At 40.2% G+C, this 18,760-nt stretch overlaps 2 protein-coding genes across 3 annotated transcripts in view; one reads left to right on the top strand and one right to left on the bottom strand.

Moving 5' to 3' along the window:
* Positions 1–371: 371 nt before the first annotated feature.
* Positions 372–13,201, bottom strand: LOC140935675 (acetylcholinesterase-like). 2 transcript variants are annotated; one of them, XM_073385245.1, is made up of 7 exons: positions 12,593–13,201; positions 11,377–11,556; positions 11,069–11,223; positions 9,097–9,198; positions 3,437–3,893; positions 950–1,170; positions 372–726 (listed from the first exon to the last, which is right to left on the bottom strand). In XM_073385245.1, the coding sequence occupies exons 1-7, from the start codon at positions 13,174–13,176 to the stop codon at positions 623–625; spliced, it is 1,803 nt and encodes a 600-aa protein (XP_073241346.1). In that variant the 5' UTR covers positions 13,177–13,201; the 3' UTR covers positions 372–622. The 2 variants fall into 2 exon arrangements, with proteins under 2 accessions (XP_073241346.1, XP_073241347.1); XM_073385246.1 differs by lacking the exon at positions 11,377–11,556.
* Positions 13,202–13,450: 249 nt separating this feature from the next.
* Positions 13,451–18,760, top strand: part of LOC140934143 (DELTA-alicitoxin-Pse2b-like) — a 7,452-nt gene continuing 2,142 nt past the window's right edge. The window contains exons 1-3 of the mRNA XM_073383820.1: positions 13,451–13,454; positions 15,362–15,876; positions 16,322–16,335. Coding sequence (XP_073239921.1) covers positions 13,451–13,454; positions 15,362–15,876; positions 16,322–16,335 — 533 coding nt within the window. The remainder of the gene's footprint in view (positions 13,455–15,361; positions 15,877–16,321; positions 16,336–18,760) is intronic.

Raw genomic sequence — 18,760 nt, forward strand, 5'->3', positions numbered from 1 at the left:
AAATATAGTTTTTTTAACTGTGTTGTAGATGAATGGAATGGTTTACCCAATCATATTAGAGAATCAAACAGTATTGCAACTTTTAAAAGAAATGTGTTAAGCTTTATTAAGGATAACTAGAACATTTATATTTCTATTTGTATATATTTTTCTTGTATGTTAATTGGTGGGGGCATCCCAAGTACGACGCATTGGTGCTTTTGGTTGTCTCCTTCTCCACAACTTTTTTTTTTCTCTTTTTTTGTTTGTTTGTTAAAGTAGTGTTAGCTTATTTCATTTCATTATTTGCTTGTTATGCAGTGAAGTGAATCTGCTTCCCTCCCCCTAAAGAAGGACAGAAAAAACAAACAAACAAACAAAACAAACAACGATCCAACCCTTTATTTTAGCCATTGTGAACCAAACCAATAGAGAATAGACGACAAAATCAACCAAATCTTAACTCTGATTAATTAATAAATAAAGCTAAGCGCGGGAAAACTTGTTCCAAGGAGTCAGTTTTGGTTTTACTTCTGATTGGATGAAAAAGTGGCGCGATTTTCCAATCGTGCAACGTACGTATCTTGCAAAACCTCTTTTAAACTCAAAATAAAAGCGTTCTATATGTAAACCTAATCTTAATCTAATCCTTTTTAATTCTGTTTCTGTTAAATATTGTGGAAAGTAAAATCACAGCTAAAGCAACAAACACTCCTATTAGGATAGCAAGGACCATCGTGATATCATCTAGAAAGGAAAAAAAATAAACATCGATCATTTTCAAATTTTACTTTCCAGACATTTCAAGAACTTTCTTTGGTCAGTGCTTGGCGAGTCTTATTCATTTTAGACTCTATGGACTCTATCTGATTTATAGTTACTTGTGAAGTAGAATTAGGAAGAAAAGAAAACATGAAATCAAATGAGATACATGCAGTGTATTTCGTATACTTAGATTCGATTGCTATACCTTTCGTGTCGTCCGCTTTCCTAGTTGTTGTCAGTACATCGCTCCTTGTGGTTGGTTTAACTGTTTCTCCAAGACTTGGTAGAAACAAATTCCATAAAGCCATCTTATTTGGACGCATCTTGTACCTTACTGTCATATTTGAACTAAGTCCCATGTATTCTCCTCGCTCAGCGGTGTACTGGGGCCAATTAGTTCTTAAAGGCGTTGGTCTATTGGGATTTCTGAAATCACATACAGAGAAGTGAGGATTGTACAGTGCCATGATGGAAATGCATCTGTGACATTAGATCTGAGCTCTGAACTGAATGGCAATGGTTAGAGATAATCAGATAGCTAGCGTTTTGATCGTTTTGACACATACTTACTTAGCTTCCAATAAAATCACTCATCTTTATCGAACGTGACAAAAATCATTTCTAGTAAATAGCGGAGCCCTATAACCGAGGTTTCGTTTAGCAGATCGTATTGCTGATTCCATCAAAGGCTAAAGTCTGATAGCCGAAAGTGCATTTTAAATAAACCTCAAACCAGCGAACTATTTTAGTTCTTTTCATGGCCATGTTCAACCCTAGTTAGGCATCCCTTTTTTTTTTACTAAAGTTACTTTCATTTGGCACATGTGCTCACGACTGATGGCGGCTTCTTTTTTCTTCTTTTACTGAGATTTGTAATATGATAAATTAATATCTTTGTTATACTTGCCAACTCAAATACGTTTTCCGACTGGAGGAAAACGAGTCACGCGTCGTGGGTCAAAACTCACTAACTCCCTAGAGCGAACAAGGCTCACTACCTCCCTGAGAATACAACAACATGAACTTTTGACTCGCACGTGATCAGGTTGTGCTCGTTGAAACCGCGGCAAATAGGCCACGTATTCTAACATGGCTCCGAGGCTTTCGGGCCAAAATTGCACATTTCAAAGGTTCTTTTGTTCCTCAGTTGCCAAAAGACACTTGGATACAAAGAAAACAACGCCAAAAATATAGGCCTTTGTCCCGAAAGCCACGGATCCCTGTGTTTTACGTAGTCATACACTGCGTATTCCAACGACCACCACATATCGTATAATCAATCGTTTGATGTTCATTGAATCTAACATCTGTAGCATAAGCAACTAAAGCAATTATATTATTCGATCTGAAACAGAGCAATACAATTCGTCGTTAAGCAACTCGCTCATAATCTCTAGAACAATGATTTCAGTGAAAAATACCTCAATTAGAAACTCTAATTTCACAATCATGCTTCACTCACTTCTGTGGCGAGTCGTAGCTTAAAACGGGTTAGCCTTAAACTGGTTAGCTTAAATCTCTGGTACTGGTGAGCAGTACCGGTTAGCAAAATACTTCTGATTGAAACCCGACAATGAGTAAAAACAGCATAAAATCTAGTAATCTCAAAATGTTAATCAATGTCCTTAATCTTTAACTAAATCAATGTTTGTAATCAGGAGTTTATTTCCGGTTCTGTTAACGAAACACCCTGTTAGAATATTAATTTGTGAGCCAGCCGGCGTAAAGCAAACGCAGTGTTTTTTTTTTTTTCTTCTTCTTCTTTTGAGTTGGGAGGTATATATATATATATATATATATATATAAAACTAAGTAACTGGCCCCGAGGGAGTTCTTATGAACTTCTTGGTGCTCCGGGGAGAAACCAAATTACATATTTACATATTCATAAATTACATTTACGGGAAACAGGTGAGTTTTGGGTCAGTATTTGGTGTAGGCACTCAGTAATGGTCCGGGTAGTTACCCTACAGTACCCTAACATACCAATGAAAGCTAACAGCAAGCAAAACGCAGTGAAACTAGACGCAAGCAAAATAGGTTCTCACGTAATGGTCCGGGTAGTTACCAAATATGGTAAGTAGTGCAGGGGCGGATCTAGGGGGAGGGTGCAGGGGGTGCGCACCCCCCCCCCCCCCCCCTGAGATGACCTGCGGTTTTCTAATACAACTGGTATTGTGCAAAAAAAAAAGGCTATGTGGTTTATTGGTGTTGAAGTAGAGCAAGAGACGAGTGCACCCCCGCCTAAAAAAAATCCTGGATCCGCCCCTGTAGTGCCTACATCAAGTAGTGAGTTTTGTTCCCCTCGACCTCAAGGGTCTCACTGTTTCCCTTGGAGCCAATCTTTAAGTGCTTAATAATGCCGAAACGTGTAGTATTTTACTAGAGTAAGTTGTCTCTCATTCTTAATTCTGGGGAGGCCTCGAAGATTCGATCTAAAAAAAGCAACGTAGTTCTATTGGAATAGGTGTAATTTTTCTGACCGCTATTTCCTCAGATGCAGTTAAATTTTCTCGCACAGGATCAAATTTGCGAAACTTTGTAGAGACATCTGTAGAGTCAAGTAACCAGTAACGATATATTTCGGAACAAATCTAGCAGGTGAGGAGTGTTTTCACCAGCCTAACCACTAGAAAACGAGAAATTACGATTGAGAGTAATTCATAGCTTCTCTTGTTAAATATATACTGACCCTGTTTTGGCAAAGTTAGCCCATATCGTCATCATTTCCTTGCTGAAGCTTATTTCTGCCGTAGTTGTAAAGTCCTTGGGCATTAACAGAGGAAAACCAAACGTGTAAGCAATGTCAGCTCCATGAAATATCCCCCACCAGGAGGGTATTGGCAGTAGACTACGTGAAAATCTTTTAGGTGCTATTTCAAGTTGATACAAGTATGTTGAAGATTCTTTCTTTACAAATTCATTGGCCGACTGGATAGCGGGTGCTTTGAAGTTTGCGTCTGTGTTCATGTCAATAAACTGCTGGCGTAGGAGATAAGGATCGGTGGCATTTGACCAATCTGTGTATTCATAAATCAGCAAGTCGAGGATTCGAGAGTTTTGATTTCGCGTCCACGTTCGATTTTTGATCACGTCTACGAACAAATTCCTTGACATTCCTTTAGATAGGTCAAGAGCTGGCATGACACCTGAAGACAAATAGGATAGTAGAAATTAGTGCATGAATCAGCATTCTCGAATAATAGTAGCTAATAGCGACTCATTCACTCGCGCACTATTAGTCGATCTGAAGGTCGATCGGTCGCTCAGTCAGTCAGTTAGTCAGTCAGTCAGTCAGTCAATCAGTCAGTCAGTCAGTCAGTCGGTCGGTCAGGCAGCCAATCAGTCTGTCAGTCATTTATTTAGTTCGTCCGTCCGTCTTTCAGTCAGTCAGTCAGTCAGTCATCTATTCAGTCCGTTCGTTCTTCAGTCAGTCATTCAGGCAGCCACTCAGTCAGGCAGCCAACCAGTCAGTCAATCATTTATTTAGTCCGTCCGTCCGTCCTTCAGTCAGCTAGTCAGTCATTTATTCAGTCCGGTCGTCCTTCAGTCAGTCAGTCAGTCAGTAAGTCAGTCAGCCACCCAGTCAGTCAATGAGACAGACCGTCAGAACTGTTACTACTACCGTTAGGGTTAGTGTTACATTACTGCTATGTTTTATTGTAACGGTTATCATTACTAGACCTATTACTACCACCGTCACAAGATATATAATGAGGCAAGGGCGGAGAATGAAAACGATACATCTATCATTTTGATTTAACATTCAGTGATCTCGCATTTCAACAGTGCTGCTTATTAGATTTAAAGTTAATTTGGGTGCCTATCACTATAGCACAATCATAGTTAATAGAGGGGAATGGCTATGACGCCCGAAAAACATTAAAGGAGCAAACAAAGATGCCAAGATTTATGTTGGAAGGTCCACAACGTGCACAATCTTTTGTTTTGCCTTCATACACTATGCATGAATTACGTAACCAAAACGTTTCTATTGGTTAGTTCCTCGGTCAGTGGAAGGCAACTATTAGGTAATGGGTTCATGATAACCGTCACGAATATGGAGACATTAAGTGACCACTAAGCCCACTATGCAAATGTTAATGTAATTGCTGTAGTTACTGTAGTTGATGTAGTTACTGTAGTTGCTGTAGTTGGTGTAGTAGCTGTAGTTGGTGTAGTAGCTGTAGTTGGTGTAGTAAGTGTAGTTGGTGTAGTAGCTGTAGTTGGTGTAGTTAGTGTAGTTGGTGTAGTAGCTGTAGTTGCTGTAGTTCGTGTAGTAGCTGTAGTTTGTGTAGTTCCTGTAGTTGCTGTAGTTGGTGTAGTTAATGTAGTTGGTGTAGTTGATGTAGTTGATGTAGTTGGTGTAGTAGCTGTAGTTGGTGTAGTAGCTGTAGTTGATGTAGTTGGTGTAGTTGGTGTAGTAGCTGTAGTAGGTGTAGTTAGTGTAGTTGGTGTAGTTGCTGTAGTTGGTGTAGTTGCTGTAGTTGATGTAGTTAATGTAGTTGCTGTAGTTGCTGTAGTTCATGTAGTTACTGTTGTTGCTGTAGTTGGTGTAGTAGCTGTAGTTTGTGTAGTTCCTGTAGTTGCTGTAGTTAGTGTAGTAGCTGTAGTTGGTGTAGTTAGTGTAGTCGGTGTAGTAGCTGTAGTTGCTGTAGTTGGTGTAGTAGCTGTAGTTTGTGTAGTTCCTGTAGTTGCTGTAGTTGGTGTAGTTAATGTAGTTGGTGTAGTTGGTGTAGTTGATGTAGTTACTGTAGTTGCTGTAGTTGGTGTAGTAGCTGTAGTTGGTGTAGTAGCTGTAGTTGATGTAGTTGGTGTAGTAGCTGTAGTAGGTGTAGTTAGTGTAGTTGGTGTAGTTGGTGTAGTTGCTGTAGTTGCTGTAGTTGGTGTAGTTAATGTAGTTGGTGAAGTTGCTGTAGTTGATGTAGTTACTGTTGCTGCTGTAGTTGGTGTAGTTAGTGTAGTTGGTGTAGTAGCTGTAGTTCCTGTAGTTGGTGTAGTAGCTGTAGTTGCTGTAGTAGCTGTAGTTGGTGTAGTAGCTGTAGTTGGTGTAGTTGCTGTAGTTGCTGTAGTTGCTCTAGTAGCTGTAGTTGGTGTAGTTAGTGTAGTTGGTGTAGTAGCTGTAGTTGCTGTAGTTGGTGTAGTAGCTGTAGTTCGTGTAGTTAGTGTAGTTGATGTAGTTGATGTAGTTGATGTAGTTACTGTAGTTGATGTAGTTACTGTAGTTGCTGTAGTTGGTGTAGTGGCTGTAGTTGGTGTAGTAAGTGTGGTTGGTGTAGTAGCTGTAGTTGGTGTAGTAGCTGTAGTTGATGTAGTTGGTGTAGTAGCTGTAGTAGGTGTAGTTAGTGTAGTTGGTGTAGTTGCTGTAGTTGCTGTAGTTGCTGTAGTTGGTGTAGTTAATGTAGTTGGTGAAGTTGCTGTAGTTGATGTAGTTACTGTTGCTGCTGTAGTTGGTGTAGTAGCTGTAGTTGGTGTAGTTGCTGTAGTTGCTGTAGTTGCTGTAGTAGCTGTAGTTGGTGTAGTAGCTGTAGTTGGTGTAGTTGCTGTAGTTGCTGTAGTTGCTGTAGTAGCTGTAGTTGGTGTAGTTAGTGTAGTTGGTGTAGTAGCTGTAGTTGCTGTAGTTGGTGTAGTAGCTGTAGTTCGTGTAGTTAGTGTAGTTGATGTAGTTGATGTAGTTAGTGTAGTTGCTGTAGTTGATGTAGTTACTGTAGTTGATGTAGTTACTGTAGTTGCTGTAGTTGGTGTAGTGGCTGTAGTTGGTGTAGTAAGTGTGGTTGGTGTAGTAGCTGTAGTTGGTGTAGTTAGTGTAGTAGCTGTAGTTGGTGTAGTAAGCGTAGTTGGTGTAGTAGCTGTAGTAGGTGTAGTTAGTGTACTTGGTGTAGTAGCTGTAGTTGGTGTACTTGGTGTAGTAGCTGTAGTTGGTGTAGTAGCCGTAGTTGGTGTGGTTAGTGTAGTAGCTGTAGTTGGTGTAGTCGCTGTAGTTGCTGTAGTTGGTGTAGTAGCTGTAGTTGGTGTAGTTAATGTAGTTGATGTAGTTACTGTAGTTGTTCTAGTTGGTGTAGTAGCTGTAGTTGATGTAGTAAGTGTAGTTGGTGTAGTAGCTGTAGTTGGTGTAGTTAGTGTAGTAGCTGTAGATGGTTTAGTAAGTGTAGTTGGTGTAATAGCTGGAGTTGGTGTAGTTAGTGTAGTTGGTGTAGTTGGTGTAGTTGGTATAGTTGGTGTAGTTGGTGTAGTAGCTGTAGTTGGTGTAGTTAGTGTAGTAGCTGTAGTTGGTGTAGTTGGTGTAGTAGCTGTAGTTGGTGTAGTTAATGTAGTTGATGTAGTTACTATAGTAGCTGTAGTTGGTGTAGTAGCTGTAGTTGGTGAAGTTAGTGTGTAGTTGGTGTAGTTGGTGTAGTAGCTGTAGTTGGTGTAGTAGCTGTAGTTGGTGTAGTTAGTGTAGTTGGCTACTACACCAACTACATTAACTACACTAACTACACCAACTACAGCTACTACACCAACTACAGCTACTACAGCAACTACAGCAACTACACCAACTACACTTAGTACACGAACTACAGCAACAACAGCAACTACAGTAACTACACCAACTACACCAACTATAGCTACTACACCAGCTACACCAACTACAGCTACTACACCAACTACAGCAACTACATCAACTACACAAACTACACTAGCTACACCAACTACTCCAACTACAGCAACTACAGTAACTACACCAACTACACCAACTATAGCTACTACACCAGCTACACCAACTACAGCTACTACACCAACTACACCAACTACACCAACTACATCAACTACATCAACTACACCAACTACAGCAACTACAGCTACTACACCAACTACACCAACTACACTAACTACACCTACTACAGCTACTACAGCAACTACATCAACTAGAGCAACTACACTAACTACACCAACGACAGCAACTACAGCAACTACAGCAACTACACCAACTACAGCTACTACACCAACTACAGCTACTACACCAACTACAGCAACTACTGTAACTACACCAACTACACTAACTACATCAACTACACCAACTACAGCTACTACACCAACTACAGTAACTACATCAACTACAGCTACTACACCAACTACAGCTACTACATTAACTACACCAACTACACTAACTACACCAACTACACTAACTACACCAACTAGACCAACTACAGCTACTACATCAACTACACCAACTACACTAACTACACCTACTACAGCTACTACACCAACTACAGCTACTACACTAGCTACAGCAACGACAGCAACTTCAGGTACTACACCAACTACACTAACTACACCAACTACAGCTACTACACCAACAACAGCTACTACACCAGCTACAGCAACTACAGTAACTACACCAACTACACTAACTACATCAACTACACCAACTACAGCTACTACACCAACTACAGTAACTACATCAACTACAGCTACTACACCAACTACAGCTACTACACTAACTACACCAACTACACTAACTACACCAACTACACTAACTACACCAACTACACCAACTACAGCTACTACACCAACTACACCAACTACACTAACTACACCTACTACAGCTACTACACCAACTACAGCTACTACACTAACTACACCAACTACACTAACTACACCAACTACACTAACTACACCAACTACACCAACTACAGCTACTACACCAACTACACCAACTACACTAACTACACCTACTACAGCTACTACACCAACTACAGCTACTACACTAGCTACAGCAACTACAGCAACTTCAGGTACTACACCAACTACACTAACTACACCATCTACAGCTACTACACCAACTACAGCTACTACACCAGCTACAGCAACTACAGTAACTACACCAACTACACTAACTACATCAACTACACCAACTACAGCAACTACACTAACTACTCCAACTACAGGTACTACACCAACTACATCTACTACACCCACTACACCAACTACAGCTACAACACCAACTACACTAACTACACCAACTACAGCTACTACACCATTAACAGCTACTGCACCAACTACTGCTACTACACCAACTACAGCTACTACACCAACTACAGTAACTACAGCAGTTACATCAACATTCTCATAGTGGGCTTAGTGGTCACTTAATGTCTCTATATTCGTGACGGTTATCATGAACCCATTACCCAACTATTGTGTTTTGTGCAGGGTCAAGGCCAAAAATGAGAGCAAAAACATACAACAAAGAACTTTGTCGAGTTTCATAACGATTCCCTTCTATTAACTATGGCAAAATGAATCTTATTAGCAACTCAATCTGCCCATCGCCGGTTGTTTAAATCAAATCAATTCAGTCAGTTCAACCTGGAAAACCATTGGCAAAGACTGTTCCATCATCTCTTGTGAATCCAATCATGACATTGCTCTTGTTGAACTTGCTGGCCTTAAGGAGTTTGATGGGGGAGTCTGGAACAATCAGGTAATAGTAAGATGCACAGAGTGATAAGATCATATTCGTATATTTTAACACATGCACTGACATAAACTTAAGTTTTTTTTTTTACCGTTAGTTTTTCCGTGGTCTTGAATGTCCACTCTAAAGCTAATGCATAGAGAGCGAAACAGTTTGTACACTGAGTGAATAAAGAACCCAACTCAATTACTGATGGCTTGGTGCAATGATTTTCTTCAAAAAGAATATCGTCCATTTTACACAAAATAAAATAAAAGTAACTATAGTAGAAAGTGTTAGTATACCGTTAAAAGAAACGCCATTTTATTGCGGGAAATCAAGTTATAGAACTACCGCGTAGGGTGCATTCGTTCGAGACCATCTTGATCACAATCAATGATCCAAAATCACTTTGATCATTGTACTTAAAGGAAGCGGCGAATCCTTGCTCAGGGTGGATTCTTCGCTTCCTTTGATGCACCAAAATCCGACTGATCTTGGATCAGTCTTGCTGATAAAAATCCCGAGGATGGTCTTGATTAGGAAAATGGGGAAAAATAAAAGCAATCCTTAAATCTAAAATGAATGCGCAGTCCGGTAAGTGTATTAGGGGTTCATGTTTCGTATAATGACAGGACAAAAAATTAATTAAGCTTTCATTTTAAATAAATACGCAAGTTGCAAACAAATTTAGATATATGGAGAGCAAGAAATCGCACATTGTTTGAAAGAGTTGTGATAATTTACTTATTTATTTATTTGTTTTTTGGTTTGTTTCGTTCTTTATTTTGAGGGACACAGTCAGCTTTGGAACTGCGCTAACCTTCTCACTTTCAAAAAAAGTTCACCGATTTGCGCTTGTGCAGTAAAACTTCCAATTTATACTTCAAGTAAATAACTTTTTGTGTAGCTGTTCCGTTTTGGCGCCAAAATGTAGTCGCAAAGGATCTGGCGACGAATTAGCCTTTTTATATTTTATAGGCGTAACGTACCTAAATACTTGCCTTGCAATCAACCGGAACACATCCGCTAAAGATCATGTAAAGAGCCGTGTAAAGATGTATGGATTACCCAACAGAATTGTAAGTAGCATTTCGCTGCGAATATTTCAGCCTTACAAGCGTAATTTCATATTGGAAACGCAAATCTCTCATTTGCTTTGCAGTTTGATTGTTGCCGATGATGTTACCCGTTGGCAACCAGTGCACAAATAAAGCGGCTATCTGTGCATCGATTGTAGCCTTCAAATTTAAGTAACGCTTCGCTACGTTAGCGCGAATCATTCACTCCAACCTGGAATCAAAGTTCATGTATAGAAATCCGCTCCAATTTTGCAGTATTTTGCTTGATTTCAATCGTTTACTGATATTATGATATTATCATACTATGATATTATTTTTATCATACCTGGTTAAAAACAATATTTATCGCGTCTCCGTTCAATATATGCAAATTAGCTATAAAATGATATCTAATGCGCATGTGCGCCAGCTGACGGTGTCCCTTTAATAATTTGCCACACAACAAAATTCAAAATGAACACAAAAGGAGGGCAATAAGTTAATAAAAGTTAAGTAACAAGCAAGTTTCTAGCACTGCCACAACTAGGTTATTCAGCCTCGACGTCAAGACCAAGGAAGTCAAAGCTAGTAATTATTTATTATTGTTGTAAGTACTAGATGAATGTTAAGTAAATAATTACTAGATTGTAAAAAAAAATGGAGCTAAAAGAAATAATAAATAACCTATAAAAGATCATCCTGAGGAACCCACCATTCGTTGTAAACCAAAACCAAAAATAGAGACACAGAGATGAAATAGTATACAATTCCCATACTGGTTGTCCCTGCGAGAGACATTGTTTGATTATAGCATAACACATACCTGGCATAAAATAACCATCCACAACCGGTGCAAAGCGGAAAAAGTTGAGATAATCAAACACTTTTAATTGAGCGGATGAAAGGTCTTGGAACGATTTCTTTTTCGCACAGGCTTTCAGTGAAGCCATTTCGCATCCCACATTTTCAGCGAAGCTCCTAGGAAAACGATCAATAAAAAAATAAATAAAGCAAAAAAGAAAAAGAAAAACTGCCACATGTAACAGAAATGCAACAACAGAGAAAAAGAGAACATTAAATGCTACCTGAAGAGAGGACAGCCAAAATGCTGAATTCTGATAAATGCTTTACCTTGCTCGCAATTCAGCTTCATCTTTTTCAAACAGTGCTGACAAAGTAACTGCCGTTCCACTCTGTATGATAACGTTCTGGTACAAACCGCTGGCCAACGGGGACAGAAGCAACAGCGCAACATTCATTCCGCCAACCGACTCACCAAATATAGTGACTTTCCTAGAATCTCCGCCAAATCTTGAGCCAAAATAAATACCGAAATAAATACAGTGGTGACAGCGAAGAATAATCCCGTTCCCAGATCTCTTGAGGGCGACGCCTTCGGCTTCTTTCACAGGCGATCTGGGAAGGGTGTTAACCCTTTAAGTCCCAATAGTGCTCAAAATCAATTTTCTCCTAACAATATCCATAAACTATCATGAGCAAAGTCTATGAGAATTAACAAAATGATCACAAAGAGAAAAATATTTGATCTTTTACCAAATTCTCTCAACTAATTCTTCAAGGAAATGTATGGAGATCAGTTTGGAGAATTTGTATGTGGATATTGGGACTTAAAGGGTTAGTGTGTGCTGCAATTTGTTACCCAGTACAAACAAAGGTAAATACTCTTTTCTCTGGCCTTGGTATTAGACTTAACAAGAGATATAACACGCAAACTGCGGTGATAAACATTGCAATGAGACGCGTTGTTGTAAAACAAACAAACTAACGTTTCTTTAGTGTGAACATACATTTTAAGAAGTGACCGATGAGGATAAAAGAGCGACTAAATTTAAATTTAAGATAAGTAACTAATCAAAATTTGAGGAACAACAACAATGACAGAAGTGAGAAATTTGCATATATTAAAATTTAACGCTTTTCGCTGCTATTATTGTTATTATTATTATTATTATTATTATTATTATTATTATTATTATTATTATTATTATTATTATTATTTCGCTGCTAACATTACTGGTATATGACCAGTTGACTCAGCTACTCGTGATTGCTATAAAAATATTCAGTTCTTCTGTCATGCAATCTACGTTTTGTTTCTTCAATCATTCTTACGCTCACTTTGTTGTTCGTTACTTTCTCTGTTGCGCTCATCTTTGAACTTTGAAAGTTGTCAGAGTCGTAACGCGTCACGCTTCCATGAGTAAGATAATCGAGGAGGAGTGAGGTAAAAGGTGATTAATGAGTTGATCTTACCTCAAGGTTGGTCAGTCCTTCTTTTAAAGAACATTCATAGCAGGCGACAATAAAAGCAGTCGACTGAACCTACCTTTCAATGTTTTTGTTCACCCATTTCAAGGCCGCTATCTGATCCAGCATGCCGTAGTTCCCTTTCAAATTATCGCTATAGGAGCTCAAGAACCCAAAGACGCCCAAACGATAAGCAGCCGTGACAACAATCACGTTACCCTCGGTTGCCAGGAGGCTACCATCGTAAAACAGAGTATCCCCTATGATATACGCACCGCCATGAATCCACAACATAACTGCAAGCTGAGAGTTGTTTGTGGCATTGCCTGGGACATACACATTTAGCAGAAGACAATCCTCGCTCATAAGTGAGAGTCTACTCGGCTGACCGGGCAGATCAGGTTGTGGGCAAATCTTATCAGTCTTGTTTGCTTGCAGTGTTGAAGTCCACTTGTCCGGAGGAACCGGATATTCAAAACGTTCCGCTTTGGCAAACGGTATGCCGAGATAGGTTATAACTGTCTTGTTCGTCGATAGTGATATCACTGACCCGTTGACGGGTCCATAAGTCGTATTGACGATCGCAGAGGCTACTGAACATCTGCAGCAAAGGTAGAGTAATAGCACGTGAAGTGACCACGGGGAGAGTGTAGATGCGGTCATCGCAACAGACAGGTGAACTTTACCGTGTTCAAAACATAGCTATAAATTAATCTAATTAATTCACTGACTGATTTATTCAAATACTAAAGTGACGGTCGTCGCACTGGTGACCCATGACGTAGTGACATAATCTGTAATGCAACTGCATTAGGGGTGAATTTGTTGTTTGCTGTCAAAATTACAGAGAGAATAACCTTTCAGATTCGGCAATTTTATTTTCTTAGTTTTATGTAAAAGTGAAATCTTTTTGAATGATCATTGGCGAGAAGGCAGTATGGGTAATGATCACAAATATGAAGACTTGAAGCGTTTTTGTTTGCCTTTTGCATATTGAAACAAATGCTGGTTAATATCCATGCTTCCTTCTTAAAATAAACTATGTAAAACAATGTACACTTAAAACAATTAGTTTTCACACTGGAAACTTACCAGCAGTTGTGAAAACATTTAGCAAGAAATTTGAAGGCAAATGTAAAAATTGTGAGGCTACTGAAACTGGCACCGTCACGCAACGTTCCAGCAAATGTTAGTTTATAGAGGCGACCACAGACCAGAAAACGGCAAGAAAATACTGGCATGGACCTTGTCATTATGTTTTATGATTGCATCTGACTTTAAAAAAGGATTTTAGCAACAGACTGGGATTGACAGTGACCTAATGATGTCATTGAAAGTAGTACAGTGAAGGCGTCCATAGCACTTATAATGTTTGATTACTACTTATATCTGTGTTCATTGCTGGGGGATATCATGGAATTTTAGATTCGTGAGCTTTTAAACTTTATCAACCACATAGTTCAAATAGTCAAACACTGACGTACGTTGAAGAAAACGGTGTGTAATGAATACGACCTCTTCTAATTTAGTGTAGTTTCAAGATCTGCTTTATATTGTATTGTTTTCCCGTCATCCAAGTTATATTCAACAACTAGTTTACTTAAATGAAAGAGTGTCAATTCAGGACAGGGTTGTTCCAATACAGAACTTAGCATTGTCGGTAACAGCAACAAACTGGTTTATTTAACGTTTCGGATTGCAAAACTCGGCTGAGTACAGCACCAAGCCTCACCACATTAAGATTTTCGTTGTTCCCTTACCGACGCAACTTGCGCTCTCATTCAAGTACACCAGGAGTTTCCAGAAACTTTTCCAGGAATTAAATAGAATTGCTACAAGGTTTCTAAATTCGAATATTACATGAGAAATACAACATTCCAGAAGGCTTAGGTCCCGGCTGAATGACTTCTGGTTCGAGACCAAAACGAATTACTAGATAGAATTGCATACTAGTATCTAAAGCTGGCAAACTCGCGGTCTGATTGGCTATCGATGAAACGCCTTGAGACGAACCGCTCTTGATTGTGGTAGGCTTTAAAGTCGTTTCTTAAATTATGTTTTCTTGTTGGAGGAATGTAACGAAGTTTTTAAAACTAACATATTTATGTGCTTAGTCGTAAAGAAAAAAAGGCTGGACTTGAAGGGAGAGGGACACTTATTTCAAAATTAGCGTCTTTAAGGGTAGGGTACGGTACGGTACGGCGGTCGTGGATGCGGTGTCCTGTGGAGAGCACGTCTCGTAGCTCGCCAAATTTCAAGCTCGGTTCTTGCTCACTTGCTTTCGCTATAATTTATCAACAACAGAATTCAATGGTAGTCAAGTAAGAAATCGGCCAATTTAAACATTTCGTTTACCAAGAAGAATATTGATAGTAAACATCATCAGAGGGCGATTCGTACACAAAACAGAAAACTACAGATGAAGATCGGAGTAAGCTCCTAATGATGTTTCTTCTTGTGTACCGCATTTAACAACAAATCAACAAATTCAGCGTTTTAGATATTCTATTCTATTCTTGTTTAAACAACCTTCAGTGACATTTAGCTCTATTGCTAACAGTCGTGCTTATGGTTTTCGTCTAGCCTTTGTTTGTACTGGCGGATTTTCTGCGGCCATGGCGCGGCATAGAACTCCTGGCACACTCGTTTGAGGATCGAAATCTCAAACTGAGAAAACGCAAGGAAAACGTATTCACTGGAAAACCAGAAGCCTCGAATGCTTTCTCGGTAAAGTGAAAAACAATCTATGATAGCTTTTAAAACCAGTGATCGTAAAAAATAGGAGAAGAGTCGACTTTTATACTCACGTAGTAGCGACTACGCCAGGAGACAGCTCTTCACGTCGTAGGATTTGGCGCTACGGCGAAAGGTCATTTCCAAGCATGCGCACTGCGTCATTTCGGGGCTTTTTTACTTCCGGCCGCCGTAGTAGAGGTCGCCGTAGCGATTTGCTTAAACTCCCTATTCTTGTATAAATACGGCTCCCATGTCATAACGTCTGTCAACCGCCGAGCAAGTATAAAACAGACAACCTTCGCGAAGAGTTCTAATTCCTACAGTGAGAGAGATTTTCAAGTGAAAAGTTGTGTTTCATTCGCAGGTCCCACGACTGTTGGGAAGGTTGGCGTCAAAGCCTGCGCAAATGTCAGCAAAACTGAAATATCCAAGGCAACCCATATGAACACAGAAGATAAGCTTATCATCAGAGGAGGAACAGTAAATACCCGCAGTGCCCTCAGGACAAGTAGGACGAAAGAACTGATAGAACAATTTTTAAACGAAGCTAAAGACTCGAACGAAGGCGTCCAGCACACCTTCAAATCAATATGGAACCTTCTGCAAGACCGGTTTGCATTCGGCTCAGTCGCCCCAGGTAAGGTAATCCGGAATCCGGAATCCAGGTAATTTTGGTCTGTGGAATCCGGAATCCACGGGTTTGGAATCCGGAATCCAGCTAATGGAATCCGGAATCCAAACATTGTAATCCAGAATCCAGGTTGCTGGAATCCACTCTGTTGTGATGGTTCCAGGGCCTCTTCTTTTCCTTTAGCGACTGTTGCGTGAAAATCTCATGTCGCAAGGACGCGAAACAGGCATGTTCACGCGTGTTTCACTCGCAGGAACATCCCTTGTCATTGTGACATATCGGGTATCAATTTGAAACAATGGTCACATTATAACGTGACAAAATCCCAGGGACACCCTTTCGACCTTTTTCCACGTTGCGCTTTTGGAGTCGGAGGTTTAGATTCTTTTCCTGTTTGGGCGCAGTTGGAACTAATTTTTGGATTTCAGGTAACGTCAAAAGAATAATAATATAAAGTATCCTTATTCTTGGCCGTAGTATCAGTAGTCGCGGTGGTTACAGTTACTGGCTTCTTTCAGGCACATGTCATCAGTGTCACTCAAAGAATGACATGCTGCACGTGGTGTCGACGTGGTGTCTTTCATTCAGTCCAGATTCAATCAGTCGAAATCAGACATCTCGAGAGATCACTTTGAATTTTTTTCTCAATCGATCGTTATCAATCTTTGTCAGCATGGGGAAGCACAAGAAAAAGCATGAGTCGGAAAGGTACGTACGTCTATAAATTCGGTGTTTGTGACTTTGTGATGGAAATGTTTTGGCGGCGTGGTTTTGAATAGATCAGAATGTGTGAAACAGTAATCTAAAACTTCGAGCAGCTATATCTGTCTGTTTCTATCATGTTCAGAATTATGAGCTAACTATCTTGCAAATTTATGTACAGGAGTCCAAAAAAGAAAGAGAGAAAAGCGGAGAAAGAAAAGATTAGTTCAAGGTCTGTGGAGTTGTCGTTGTTTGTTCTATTCGTGTTTTCTGCTCAAAAAGTGGTGGTTGTGCGAACACTTACTGAAGCGTTTCTGTGATCAAAATTATATTCGAAGGTGACAGCGTTTCCATACCATTTACAGACATGCTAATTAAATAGAGCATTTGATTAATGAAACGAACATACCAAAGTGAATCAAAAGTAAATTATCGAATTTACTTCACCGTAGAGCTCCGGAAATTGCTTGAAAAGGTCTTCTTCGCCCTTGTAGTTTGTGCATGAGAGAAGATAAAGTATGCACAAGACTGTTCCTATTGGTTTGGGCCACTGACTGCGATCCCAAGCAAAATAGCTTTATGAATTCCATGCTAGCAGACAGGGCGAAGTACCCCTACCAAGTCCCTATTCCTGACTGCCCACACAACATCAAGTCAGTACGTTCTGCAGAGTTTTGGCATTGGATTGACATTGATGGATACCTAGTGAATGTAAGGCTGCTTTTGGTGCTACGTAGAGAATACGAAGACATCAAGAAATCAGTTTCATTGAAAGCAGTTCGAAACAAAGATCGGATGGATGTAGAAACAGCAGTGGAGATTCACCGGAAAGCGATTCAAGATTCCATTCCAGATGAAAGAGTGAGCACAACATTAGTTCCAGAACTGGAATTCAAGGACTGGAAAAAGAACGGGGCCTCTCTTTTAAGATACCCGGTAGGATTGGCATTCTCCCCAAAGCATAGCAGGCTGTTTATTACCGATAGACGTCTCCATGCAGTCTTCATGGTTGACATGCACTGTCCAGCAAATGTCACATTAATCGCTGTTGGTGGTGGTGAGCCCGGGCACACTAATGGATATGGCAACAAGGCCAGATTTAGAAACCCAGCTGGTATTGCGGTGAAAGAGAGCGGGAAGCTGTACGTTTGTGACCAAGGAAACGGAAGAGTTAGAGTAGTCAATTTGCGAACGCTTTTCTGTCACGCTTCCCAGATTGTACAAGGGAGCGCCGAAGAAAGCCAAAGTGAGGAAGAAGATTGCGCCGGTAGACGTATCCGTAAAGTCCATGTACACGATATTTCCCTTATTTCTGAAGGTAATGTACCGGATCTGGTGTCACCATTTGCCATATGTGCGTCTGCAAAGGGTAGCGTTGAACTGTTTGTGTCAGACGTTGGTCTTGGCAAGATTTTTTCAATTTCTGGTGTTGTAGACGATGAGGAAACTAACTGCGTCGGCCAGTTAAATGAATTGTTTTGTTTTTATCGATCTAGTTTATTAACTTCATTAGCCTTAACACGTGACGAGCAATACTTGTTAGTTGGAGACGGGAATGGTTCATGTATTCATCTTTGTCAAGTGAGAGGACGCTTGAAACTGAGAACAATTTCGAATATTCCAGGCCTCATGGGTATTGCAGTGACAGATGGTGGAACCGTGTTCTTGTCCTCCAGCAAAGAACACGCACTGTTCAGTTTGAAGGAAGAAGAGATGCTTGGGGATAAAGAAACCCTAACAAAAGTGTGTGGAGAAACTGCAGGCCATCGTGATGGTGTCCAAAGTCGATGGAACAAGCCTACTGCTTTATGCGTAAAGCGAAACACTGTTTTCGTATGCGATACCGGTAACGTAGCAATAAGAATGTTGACGTCAGTAAAGGGACTGATCCCCCTGCAAAGTAAGATGGCCCAATATGCAAACATGTTCCGACTCGACAAGAAAGCCAAAGAAGAAGACCTACCACGTACATTTGAAGATCGTGAGAAATCTGTCGAGGAGTTGGTTGCATTTCTCTCTAACTACGAACAGGAAGCCCTGGAGAGGACGGGCAAGCGAAATACCAACGGTCCCGACATGACCATACCTCGATGCACCCGACAGTCCTTCCTCATAGTGCTAGAATCGCTGACCAGCCTTACCAACACGCTAACGGAGATTGGGCATAGTCACCTTCTG

The sequence above is a fragment of the Porites lutea genome, chromosome 4 (assembly GCF_958299795.1).
Source record: "Porites lutea chromosome 4, jaPorLute2.1, whole genome shotgun sequence".
Lineage (NCBI taxonomy): Eukaryota > Metazoa > Cnidaria > Anthozoa > Scleractinia > Poritidae > Porites > Porites lutea.